This window comes from Myotis yumanensis, unplaced genomic scaffold (assembly GCF_028538775.1).
Source record: "Myotis yumanensis isolate MYYU_CA2020_CCGP unplaced genomic scaffold, mMyoYum1.0.hap1 SCAF_7, whole genome shotgun sequence".
In the NCBI taxonomy this organism is placed as follows: domain Eukaryota; kingdom Metazoa; phylum Chordata; class Mammalia; order Chiroptera; family Vespertilionidae; genus Myotis; species Myotis yumanensis.
Window position 1 is genome coordinate 13,310,670 of NW_027223758.1, and position 12,503 is coordinate 13,323,172.

The 12,503-nt window shown below is 49.1% G+C and overlaps 1 protein-coding gene and 1 pseudogene across 1 annotated transcript; both read left to right on the forward strand.

Moving 5' to 3' along the window:
• Positions 1–970: 970 nt before the first annotated feature.
• LOC139014438 (large ribosomal subunit protein uL30-like) lies at positions 971–1,667 on the forward strand (annotated as a pseudogene).
• A 4,870-nt stretch (positions 1,668–6,537) lies between these two features.
• On the forward strand, positions 6,538–12,284 carry VSX1 (visual system homeobox 1). Its single transcript, XM_070421319.1, has 5 exons — positions 6,538–6,961; positions 9,519–9,597; positions 10,047–10,170; positions 11,366–11,546; positions 12,013–12,284. Exons 1-5 carry the CDS (start codon positions 6,538–6,540, stop codon positions 12,282–12,284), a joined length of 1,080 nt encoding a protein of 359 aa, XP_070277420.1.
• Positions 12,285–12,503: the final 219 nt, after the last annotated feature.

Genomic DNA, 12,503 nt, shown 5'->3' on the forward strand with positions numbered 1-12,503 from the left:
AGTTATGGCTGCTCTCAGTCCGTCCCCAGGGGCTCTGCCTCTCTGTCCCAGCAACAGCTGCAAACCTCGGAGGGACCATAGCCAGACAGTCCTGCTTCTCCCGTTTGAGTCTGGGTCCCTAGAGACTCGCCCGGATCTGGAGCTCTGTGTCTGAGGCTCCCTCCGGATTGAAACAGACAACCACGCCCTCAGCCACCAGCCGGCGCCTCGCTCACTCCGCACCTTAGTATTTTACTTCAGCACTGCGCCTCCTCTGATTCTCGGTTCCTCCTAGTTGTAGAACTTCCATTCAGCCAGCCTTATTGTGGTTCTGGATGATGTCCATTCTGTCTTTTAGTTGTAATTTTGAAGTGGTTGTTTGAGGCAGCAAACTCCGGCGTTAACCTATGCTGCCATCTTGGTTTCCCCCAGGACATGATTTAAATGAGTAACATTATTATGAAAAACCTGCTTCTAAAAGGATTGATTGAGTGATTTGGAAAAAGAGGTAGCAGAAAATGACCAATCAGAGTAGCAAAAAAATATTTTTTAAGGAATTTAAAAAATAAGAATAATTTAAAGAACCTTTGGGACAACATGAAGTGTAACAGTATTCACATCATGAAGGTATGAGAAGGAGAAGAAAGTAAAAATTGATAAACTATTTGAAAAATAATGACTGAAAACTTCCCAAAACTGGTGAAGGAAAAAGATAAAAGTCCAGAAAGTGCAGAGTCCCAAACATGATGAATCCAAAGAGGCTCACAATAAGACACATCATAACTAAAACGGCAAAAGTTAAAGATAAGAATACAACCTTAAAAGTAGCAAAAGAGCTCTTTTCTAGTTGGAACCATGAAGGGTGGAGGAGAAGAAGAAGAAGAAGAAGAAGAAGAAGAAGAAGAAGAAGAAGAAGGTTCCTGCTGTGTCATAAACCGTCAAGAAAAAGTGAAGGAATTTTGCAGAGCTGAAGATCAAGTGCTTGAGAAAGAAGTTTGTCCAAAAGATGCTTCAAAAGGCAAGAAGGAAGCTCATCTATGAAAAAGCTAAGCACTATTACAAGGAATACAGGCAGATGTACAGAACAGAGATTCGAATGGCTAGGATGGCAAGAAAAGCTGGCAACTTCTACGTACCTGCCGAACCTAAATTGGCATTTGTCATCAGGATCAGAGGTATCAATGGTGTGAGCCCAAAGGTCCGAAAGATGCTGCAGCTTCTTTTCCTTTGCCAGATCTTCAACAGCACCTTTGTTGAGCTCAACAAGGCTTCCATCAACATGCTGAGGATTGTGGAGCCATACATTGCTTGAGGGTACCCAAACCCGAAGTCAGTAAGTGAATTGATCTACAAGCGTGGTTATGGCAAAATCAACAAAAAATGAATTGCCCTGACAGATAACTCATTGATTGCTTGATCTCTTGTTAACTATGGCATCATCTGCTTGGAAGATCTGATTCATAAGATCTACACTGTTGGAAAGTGCTTCAAAGAAGTGAACAACTTCCTGTGGCCCTTCAAGTTATCTTCTTCACAAGGTGGGATGAAGAAGAAGACCACCCATTTTGTAGAATGTAGAGATGCTGGGAACAGGGAAGACCAGATCAATAGGCTTATTAGAAGGATGAACTAAGGTATCTACCATGGTTATTTTTGTAATCTGGTTAGTTAATAAACTGAGTCCTTTAAAATTGAAAAAAAAAAGTAGCAAAAGAAAGAAAGTTAGTTATCTACAAGGAAACTCCCTTAAGACTGTCAGCTGATTTCTCAACAGAAACATTTAAGGCTAGAAGGCATTGGCACAAAATATTCAGAGATGAAAAGCAAGGACATATAACCAAGACTATATTACCCAGGAAGGTTATCATTTAATATTGAAGGAGAAATAAAGAGCTTCCCAGACAACAAAAAGCTAAAGGAGTTCATTACCACCAAACCAGTATTACAAGAAATGTTCAATGTTCCGATTTTAAAAATGAAAGAAAAGAAACATAGTTATAAAGAATAAAATGATAATAAATACATACCTATCAATAATCAATTTAAATGTAAATGGCAAAAATGCTCTAATAAAAAGACATAGGGTAGCCCTGGCTGGCATTTCTCAGTGGTTAGAGCACTGGCCTGTGCACAGAAGAGTCGTGGGTTTGATTCCTTGTCAATGGTGTATACTTGGGTTGCAGGTTCCATCCTCATCCCCATCCCCATGCCCAGTCGGGCTCATGTGGGAGGCAACCAATTGATGTGTCTCTCACATTGATGTTTTTTTTCTCTCTCTCTTTCTCTCCCCACTTCTCTCTTCCCTTCCACTCTCTGAAAAAAAAAAAAGTTAGTAGAAAAAATATCCTCATTCTCGGAGTGAGGGTTAAAAAAAAAGGCACAGGGTGGCTGAATGGATAAGAAAATAAGACTAATATATATATATATATATATATATATATATATATATATATATATATACTTTCTACAAGAGACCCACTTCAGAACAAAAAACACACAGAGACTGAAAAAAAAGGGATAAAATAAGATATTTTGAGAAAGTGGAAATGGCAAAAAAAAAAAAAAAAAAAAAAGAAAAGAAACTGGGGTAGCAATACTTATATCAGACAAAATAAACTAAAAAAAACGCCCATCCTATATAATAAAAGCCTAATATGCAAATCGACCAACCAGTAGAATGACCGGTGGAACGACTGGTCAGTATGATGTGCACTGACCACCAGGAGGCAGATGCTCAATGCAGGAGCTGCCCCCAGCCCACAGGCCCCAGGCCAGACAAGGCAGGTGCCAGCGGTGGCCCCCCAACCCTGATTATCCTGCTGGTCACCTCCCACAGAGGGAGGCAACCGGCTGCAGCAATAGGGTGACTGGGGGTGGGGCTGGCCGGCAAGTAGGCTAGCGCTCCCCCCCCCCCCCCCCCCCCGCCATTGCCCCACTGGTCGCCCCACAGATCAGCCCTGATTGCTGGCCAGGCCTAGGGACCCTACCCATGCATGAATTTCATGCACCAGGCCTCTAGTACTATAATATCAGGCAAAGAAGAACTCTACATAATGATAAAGGGATCAACCCAACAACAGGATACAGCCATTGTAAACATTTATGGACCCAACATGGGAGCACCTACCAGTAAATAGAATAAGCAAATGTTGAGGAGCTTTTATAGGGAGGGATTGACAGTAACACAGCCATAGTATGGAATTTTCACACCCATTGACATTAATGGATAGATCTTCCAGACAGGAAATCGACAAGGAAACAGTGGCCATAAATGACACACTAGATCAGATACATTAAATTGATACCTTCAGTGCATTTCACCCCAAAGCAGCAGAACACATGTATTCTTTTCAAGTGCATGTGGAATGTTTTCTAGGCGAGACCTCTGTTAGAACACAAAACAAGTCCCAATAAATTTAAGAAGACTGAAATCGTATCAAGCATATTCTCTTACCCTAGATATGAAATTATGCCTACATGGTCAACTAATATTTGACAAATAAAACAAACATATAAAATGGGGTAACAACAAACTATTTAGTAAATGGTGTTGGGAAAATTGACACGTTAAGTGTGTGTGTGTGTGTGTGTGTGGGGGGGAACTAGACTACTTTCTTACATTATACACAAGTATGAACTCAAATGATTTAAAGACATAGATGTCAGACTCAAAACCATGAAAATCCTTGAAGAAAACATAAGCAGTAAAATCTCTCTTAGTAATATTTTTTTGGATACATCTCCTTGGGGAAGGGAAACAACAACAACAAAAAGATAAACAAATGAGAAGACGTGGTGGTGGTGGTGGTGGTGGTGGGGGGGGTACTGGAGGCCCGGTGGGCATGCATGCACAGTGGTTAGGGCATGAGATGTGGACAGGGCAAAACAAGAGTCTGCTACAAGGATCCTTAAAGGGGACACAAAAGCAACTGAGAAGGAGCAGCCAGAGGAGCGGCAGGAGGAAAATCAGAAGAGGCACGGATCCAGGGGACCTGTTTGTGTGGACAATCACAAGGCGATACATTTTAAGCACATGTGCATCCCACTTCCATTGTGTCTGTATTTTATATCGACAGCCGGCCAGGGGCAACTCCACAAAGCCCAACCCCGGTCTCTGTTGAGCCACTCGCACCCGGTCCAGGGTCCATTTGGGGGCGCCCAAGCCAGGGCGGGGGTGTGGGTCGGGGTGTATGTGCGGGAGAGGGCCTGGGGAAGGAGAGCTCACATTTGTGGTTGGCCAGAAAGGGGGCCTGGAAACCTTCCCTGGAAAATAATGAGCGGAGAAACGTTACTGATTAGCTGCATCCCGGATACTCCTGGGCTAGAGGCTGCAGAGGGCTCTGATTTGTCTGTGCCTGCCCGCTAACCTACTGAGGAGGGGTTCCCCCAAACGCTCGCGTGCCCCCCCGCCCCCCCCCCCCCCCCCGCATAGACTGGCATCTGCCGGGGCGCCCTGGGCGCGCAGACTCCAGGCCGGCTCGCTCTCTCCTGCCAAGCCCCCTAAAGAAACTAGAAGTGTTTCCCTTGCTTTGGAGGGCTCTGCGCGAAGCCCGTAGCGGACTGAGCTCTTCTCAGGGGTTCGGGCTCTAAGCGGGTCCAACGGAGCCCGAGGTCTCAGTGTGCGCTGGAGAGGACAGTGGATCTCCCGCAGCAGCTGGGGGCGGGAGCCGGGGCGCGGATTAGCAGGGCCGGGGTGGCGGTGGCGGTAGGGAAAGCAATTCTCAGTGGGGAGGGAGCAGTGAAAATGCTGCGAAAAGGAAGGGGTGCCAGGGTGCAGCTCCCCCCCAATCCCACTCCCATGTCCCGCGGGCCCCTCCCCGCAGGTGGGGCTGGTGGAGGCGTCAGGGACGCTTCTATCCTGGAATTGCCAGGTCCCCCAGGCCTCCAACCCCGGCTCCTTATCAGGTCTCTTGCTTCTCTTCTCGGGTTTCTGTGTCCGCGTCCAGGGTGAGCGGATTGACAAGCCTCAGTTCCTCTCATTTGGAAATGCGTTTTGTAGGATCCTTCCGAGTGCTCCTGGCGCCGTGCGGGGTGGCCGAAGGTAGGGTCTTCCGGTGACCCCCCGCGTCCCCGGGCAGAGGCTGGGGAGGGAGACCCCGGGATCCCGGCCCAAAGCCGAAAACGACGCCGGCGTCTAACGCCGCCCCGCCCCGCAATTCAAAAGGCAATTATCCCAAAGGAAAGTTATTGTGTTGCTAATCCCGGGAACAGCTTGCGAGGGGAGATCTGGGTCTTCCTTTAATACCTGAGAGCTAATGCTCAGCCTTTTGTAATTATCTTTGTCGGAGGCCCCGCGTTTCATCTGCGTGTTCAGCGGAGGCCCCGCTCGAAGGCGCGGCGACAGGGAGACGCACTTCGCTGGGCTCCGGCTCCGTCGTGAGCGCAGGGAGCCGCTCGGCGTCGGGCCAGGCTCGCAGATTTGCTGCCTCCGCGCGGGGTGACTCCCGACTGCTCGGACCTCGGGGGTGGGACTGAGGAGAGTCGCTTCCCGGGTTCTGGGTTTGGGAAGGGTGGGCTCGGGGCTCCCAGCTGTTCGGGTTGGGTGGACTCGAATTTCCGGCGTGTCGGCCAGGACTGGCTTCCTCACGTGCTGTGTTTGGCGGCAACTTGAACCACTACGGCGTTTCACGTGAAAACCAGGCTTTCTTGGACTAGTCACAAGCTGACAATCACTTGTTAGCCTCCGAGAAAAGCTGTCTGTCCCAATGGACAGTCCCTATTTTCCAATGTACTCCCCACGGCCCCCATGTGGGGTTGCAGGATGGAATGCTGGCACATACTCATACTGAAAAAAGTATCCGTTGTTTACCTGCAGTGTCAGGTGCACGGGCCTCCAGTAATGCACTTTGCTAAACCTGCCGCCTGGTCCTATCGCGGGAGCGGGCCACCCCACTCCTGCGGGTCTCTACTTCTCGTCCCCCCTCCCCCCAGTAGCTTTGCGACCCCCTCGAGCACTAGGGGGTGGGTTTGCCTGGAGGCACAGTGGGCAGGGACTCAATGAACTTTTTCCACCGCCCCGCTGACGATTTTCGGAGGAGGCCTTCTCGGTGCCGGCGGTGCGGTGGGAGCGCTGGCGGGGGTCGTCTCCGCCGCATCAGGGGGCGTGTGGCTGTGAACGGAGCCCGAGGTCTCAGGGTGCGGCTGGCTGGTGGAGGCGGGGCTTCGAGGGCAACTGCGACCCGAACCTCCACCCAGAGAATCTGGAAGGAAAGGGAATTCCATGCCGCACTGAAACCTGCGGCTTTTAGAAGGACGGGCAGATAGCGGGGTCCCTGTCTCCTCCCACCGAAAACGGGGGTGGTGGCGAGGCAGGGGGACAGCTGGGAGGAGATGGGAAGAGAGGGGACTGCAGCTGCGAGGGCGGCTACAGGAGGGAGGGGAACTGGTGGCGTCCCAGCTCACAGGGTCCCAGGCGATGACGCACCCGCGCCCGGCTGATTGGAGCCCTCCTGGCCCTCCGCGCCCGACGGGGGCCCCAGCTATATAAAGCGTCCCCTTAGCCGAGCCCCTTTCGCGATGGTGACCCACCGAGGGTCAAGCCTCCCCGACTGAGAACCCATGACGGGTCGAGACGCGCTCTGCGAAGGGCGCGCGAGGGGCACGGCGCTGGCGCCCGGTGCCGCCCCCACCGGCCCGCGCCCCCGCGGCTTCGCCATCACCGACCTGCTGGGCCTGGGGGCTGAGCTGCCGTCTCCGGCCGGACTCGGCCCGGGGTCGGGCTGCGAGGGCCCAGCGGCTGCGCCCGGTCCCAATCCCGGGCTCGGCACTCCCCGCCTCGCGCTCGGGACCCTTCCGCTGGGTCTCGGCTTCCTCTGCGGCTTCGGTGCACAGCCCCCCGCGGCCGCCAGGGCGCCCTGCCTGCTCCTCGCCGACGTGCCCCTTCTGCCTCGCCGGGAGCCCGAGCCTGCGCCCCCACCAGCCCTCCGCCGCCCGCCGTCCCCGCTTGGCCGCCAGCAGCGCAGCGAAAGCGTCTCCACGTCGGGTAACTAGGCCATCCCATCCCATCCTGACCCTGTTCCCTCGGGTTTGGGCCGCGCAGGAGTAACGCAACATCAGCCCACCCCCAGATCCTAGATCCAAGGGAGGTCGGGACCCCAGATCCCCGCGGGGTCCAGGGGAGGCGCATCCCCGCACCCGCACTCCCTCTTGCCTCTTCCTAAATCCCTGCCTATCCTCGGATTCTGGTGAATACCACTAAACCCCCCCCCCCCCCCCCCCCCGGGTTTCGGACCGATCCTGGGGGTCTGGAGTACCCAGCACTGGTCTGGCTCTGCCGAGGGCCTTTCCCCTCCGCCCCGCGCAAATTTCGACCCTGGGAACCGCGTAGGTCGGGAAGGCTTGAGCCTGTCTTACCACCAGCAACACAGAACGCGGTTACCCGTGGGCGCTCACGCCTTTGCAGAATTGATTGAATGATTGACGTGTCCGTGAAGAGCGCCTCGCTGCTCTCCTGGCGCCGCACCTCCTCCTCCCTACCCTTGAGAAAGGAAGCAACCTCGTCAATCTCATTGTAGTTAGGCTTAGCATTTTGTTCTGAGCCCACCGATTTCCTCAAAGACATCGATGCGGAATATAGGGAAAGAGAAGGAAGCAATAACATTCTTTAAAGGACAAGGGCCTAGAAACAGACGTTTAGGGTGCTAGGGAAAATTACACAAGAAAACGTGGACTCAGAGGAACTATGCAGCAGAGTAGAATCTAGAGCTGAGCATCCAGGCAGCCAAGGCAAAAAGGGTACACTGGGTCTCCACTGATAAAAGGAAGGCAGTAGGCAAGTGAGCTTTTGCTCAACTCCGAAAGGACTTTATTTCATGAGTCTATAAAATAAAATGAACCCTCAATTAGGCCCCCCCCCCCCCCAAAATGCAGAAACCACCTACATAGGATGGGATCTTTCTCTGTGGGCACTGATAAAATGCAAAGCAAAATGCAACTAAATCTTAGTCTGTGAGGGAATTTCGGGAAGATCAAGAGCAATGCTACCCAATAGAAATATGTGTCTGAGAGTGTGGAGAAAATGTCTCTTGTTAAAAAGATTTTTTATTGATATTTTAGAGAGAGAGGAAGGGAGAGGGTTATGTAGAGCAAAACATCAATTGGCTGCCTCCTGCACGCCCCCTACCGGGCTCGGAGGGTCCAGCCTGAGTCCACAGCCCAGGTATGTGCCCTGATTGGGAATCAAACCAGCAACTGTTCAGTGCACATACAACCCAACCAGCTGATCCAGACATTAAAAAGGAAAAATAAATGGGTGGAATTAATTTAAATACTATATTATATTTAATCCAATACATATAGAATAACATTTACATATAATGAATCTAAAAATCATTAATATTTTACTTTTGGGGTAGTAAGTCTTCTAAATGAACAGCATATGTTACATTTACAGCAGGTCTCAGTTTGGGCCAGCCACATTTCATATGTTCAATGATGTGTGTCTAAGGGTACCTGATTGGACAGCATGGGCATTATAATCTAAGCATACAGTTTTCTGGTGAGCTAATTGATGTTGGAGTAAAACTAATATTATTTTTCCTTTAATTTATTTCTCATACTTTGAGGCAAAAATGCCTTTTAACAATGAATCTGACAATAGTTTGATATTCTAACCTTCCTTTTTATACGGATCTTTTAATAAAAAGGCTATCAAAAGATAAAGCATAGTAGAGTTCTTAATATTTTTTCAAGTGCACCTAAGAACCATCTAGGCATATTTGTCAAGAATGAGTTTCTGGACCCCACATCCAGAGATTCAGAACTGATACAGCAGGGCAAGGAGTGCAGTTTTTAAAATATAAAATTTTAAAATATAAATATGTTTATTGATTTCAGAGAGTAAGGGAGAGGGAGAGAGATATTGAAACATCAATGATGAGAGAGAAGCATTGATTGGCTGCCTCCTGCACTCCCCCTACTGGGGATGAAGCCTGCAACCCAGGCATGTGCCCTTGACTAGAATCGAACCTGGAACCCTTCAGTCCGCAGGCCCACGCTCTATCCACTGAGCCAAACCTGCTGGGGCAGGAGTGCAGTTTTGACAAGACTTCTGATGTCACAAACTTCAGCCCTCTTTTGAGAAATGTTGGTGTGCTGATTAAGATAAGGAAGTTGGAAGCAGAAGGAAATGGATGAATTTCCTTCCATTTGAGAGCTGAGTGGGGATAGAAAATTCGATTTGCTTTGGCTTCACACAGTCTGGGGTTTGAATCCCAACTTCACCATTTAGTACCTGTGTGATCATGGACAGATGACTTAATCTCTCTGTGCCTCCGTTTCCTCATCTGTAGGAATAGGATACTAATAGCAGCTATCTCGGAGTTCTCTAATTTTATGAAGAAGAATTGCAATAATGCATGAACAATGCTGAGCACAGAACCTGGAAGGTAGTGAGTGCTAAAAATACTAGCTTATATTAAGTTAAATGTTACTCACATTTTTCAACAAGTTCATAGGTTTAATCCTTGTATTAAAATCCAGAAAGTAAAGTGAAGAATATGCTCACCTTTAAAGTCCTCTCTTTCTCGTTATGCCAACAGATGAGGAAAGCCTACCTGGAAACAGGAGTGACCTGAAGGTGTCCCCAAATCCTGGCAAGAGGAAGAAGAGGCGGCACAGGTACAGGGCCAGCCATACTCTCTGACTGTTTCCCCGGGACACACAGCATCTGAGAGTGGGTGGTCCTGCATTGCAGGAGGCCCAGTGGGCTCCAGGTTGGCAGTGGGAAGGGTACAGTAACCATTTAGGAACATATTTTTGCAAATCCCAGGAGGCTGCAGGACAATCTTTGCAGCATTTAAAAGACACAATTTTGTGGGTCTTTAAAATGGGTCTTCTTAGAATGAATTGATGAATACATTGAGGAGGGGGAAAAAATGCTGAAGAACTCTTTCTTATTTGAACCAAACTTTCCAAAGGTTAATCATTCAGAAGTGGGGTATTCAGTTATTATGAGGTGGCCCTTTGGGGTGTGGACAATGGGGGAGGTAGGCACAGGGTCCCTGCTCTGGGAAGCCTGGCATCCTCCTTTGGCCATGTGCCCACATGTCCTCTGGGCCTCCCTGCAGGACTGTCTTCACCACCCAGCAACTGGAAGAGCTGGAAAAGGCGTTCAGCGAGGCACACTACCCTGATGTGTATGCCCGGGAAATGCTGGCCATGAAGACTGAGCTCCCTGAAGACCGAATACAGGTGTCTGGGGTTCCCTTCTCCTTCCCAAAGACACCATAGAGAGCATGTTAACTTCACAGCCAGGGTGACCCACAGCCACCTCCAAACAGCCAAACACACATTCTCCCATACAGGCAAACTGAGGGCCACTCAGCCGCAGGCACCATAGTGCTAGAGCCTTCCTTGTGTTTATGTAAGAGGATATCCCTTGTAACCTACACGCCTTTTTCCCCTTTTATTAAGTCACTAGAGGCTTGTTGCATGAAGATTCACGCAATAGGCCTTCCTTCCCTGGCTGCTGGCACCGGTTTTCCTCCGGCACCTGGGACCCAGGCCTTTGGTCCGGCCGTAGCCCCTTTCTTCAGTCTTCAGTCGTCTTCAGTCTTCGTTCCTCGACTGCATATGCAAATTAACCGACATCTTTGTTGGGTTAATTTGCATACTCATCCTGATTGGCTGGTGGGCATAGTAGAATGACACCAATTTGCATGTTTCTCTTTTATTAGTATAGATTCTTTAAAATCACAATGCTGTGTGCTGCAACTAGAAACGATATAAAGATATATCAATAAAAGGAAGTGACCACCCATCTCTATAAAACCTCAAAGAAACCAATATAAGTAGCCTGACATGGCCTTTCTGCACATTGCCTCCATGGCATATATATCTGGCCCTGAACAATGTGTACACTCACATACATGTAGAATTTTGTCTTGTTTTTACAAAAAGGTATCATATTATACAACTCTACCTCTTTGCTTGACAACACATTTTGGACATTTGTCCAGGTCAGAAGATTTGCCACAAACTACTCTTTTTAACAGCTAAACAACATTCCATCCTATTCCTTTATTAGGCTAACAGTTTTCTATGAGAACTATCACCAGCAACCCAACAACCTGAGATTAGAATGGGCCATTGACGGAGTGACCTCTTTCCAAACCATGAGAAAAACCAGAAAACATTATAGTTGACTCCTTCGCACTATGTGGGGAAGAATACTTTAATTTTGTTTTTGTCAACTCTATGGAAAACTTCAGTGGAAAGTGGTCACACATTACCCCACAATGAGTCCCTGTGAGTTTTGAGTGAATAGTGGGCACAGTTACTGAAAGGTCTTGGGTCTTATGAGCTCCCCGAGTTGGCCCATTTAAGAACTCCCCGCTCAGAGACACCTCCAAGCGCCCTAGTCACAGTGTGTCCTGCCTCATACCAGGTCTGGTTTCAAAATCGGAGGGCCAAGTGGCGGAAGCAGGAGAAGCGCTGGGGCGGCAGCAGCGTGATGGCCGAGTATGGGCTCTACGGGGCCATGGTGCGACACTGCATCCCTTTGCCCGACTCTGTCCTCAACTCCGCCGAGGACAGCCTGGCCGATTTCTGTGCGCCCTGGCTCCTAGGTAAGGAAGAAGCTGAGAGAGAGGAAATTCAGTGGGAAAGGAAGCTCACCCCTCTGAGCTTATAGGACCAGGGATTGAGTGGGTGGGTGGGGGTGCCTACTGGCATCTTCTGGTCCATGGCCATACAAGAAACTGGGCCCAGTGCTGCCAGACCTTCTGACTTTTTGAGAGAAGCTGGAAGTCTGGCTTTTGATGTATAATCTTCTGGTTTTAAAATGTTGTGAACAATTTTCAAAATAAAATTGTCATCTAAATGAGGCAACTTTGCCGGCTGCACCTGGCTGGCACACACCAGCTTTCAACCCCTACCAAGTGGGTGTTACCTACGTGACTCTCCTGAGGAGCCAGAGAGAGGTACTGACAAGGGCAATTCTAACGGGACTTAGAGAAAAAGAACATAGAAGAAATTAATTGCTGACTTTAAAGATAATCTGTTTTTTCCCCCTTTTCCTTTTTTTTTTGCAAGGGATGCATAAAAAATCCACAGGGATGATAAGGAAACCAGGAAATGAAGAAAAGCTGGCTGGATTCTGGGGCCCTGACCAACTCAAGGAAGGTTCTAGTCCAAGTCAGGCAAGATCCCGGAGCGTCGCCAATGCAGCCAGCCCTGAGAGTAACTTGGAAGATGTTGCCATTGATCTCTCCAGCTCCACATGGCAGGAAACCAAGACGGTGCACCAGGGGGCCAGTGCTCAAGATTCGGAGGGGCTCCAGCCTAGGAAGGTGGGAGCCTTCTGAGGCCCACAGGTCCCACCCACAAAGGTTGGACATTCTTCACTTTGGCTTTTTCAAAAAACAGAAGTTGTCCAGGACAAATCATCTCAGTTGGGTTTCCTGCTAGTGTCAGGATAAAATTCAACGCCATTTGTTTTAGGAAGACGAATGGGTGACTTGGGAAAACTCTGTTTTGCTCTAGAGTGGAAATACTCCTTAAAGGCACATGAACCTTTAAGTTAA

Coding starts and splice junctions, on each gene's coding strand:
- VSX1 (XM_070421319.1), top strand. CDS start 6,538: ATGACGGGTCGAGACGCGCTCTGCGAAGGGCGCGCGAGGGGCACGGCG. Junction 10,171..11,365: donor TCCCTGAAGACCGAATACAG/GTGTCTGGGGTT, acceptor GCCTCATACCAG/GTCTGGTTTCAAAATCGGAG. Junction 11,547..12,012: donor CTGTGCGCCCTGGCTCCTAG/GTAAGGAAGAAG, acceptor TTTTTTTGCAAG/GGATGCATAAAAAATCCACA.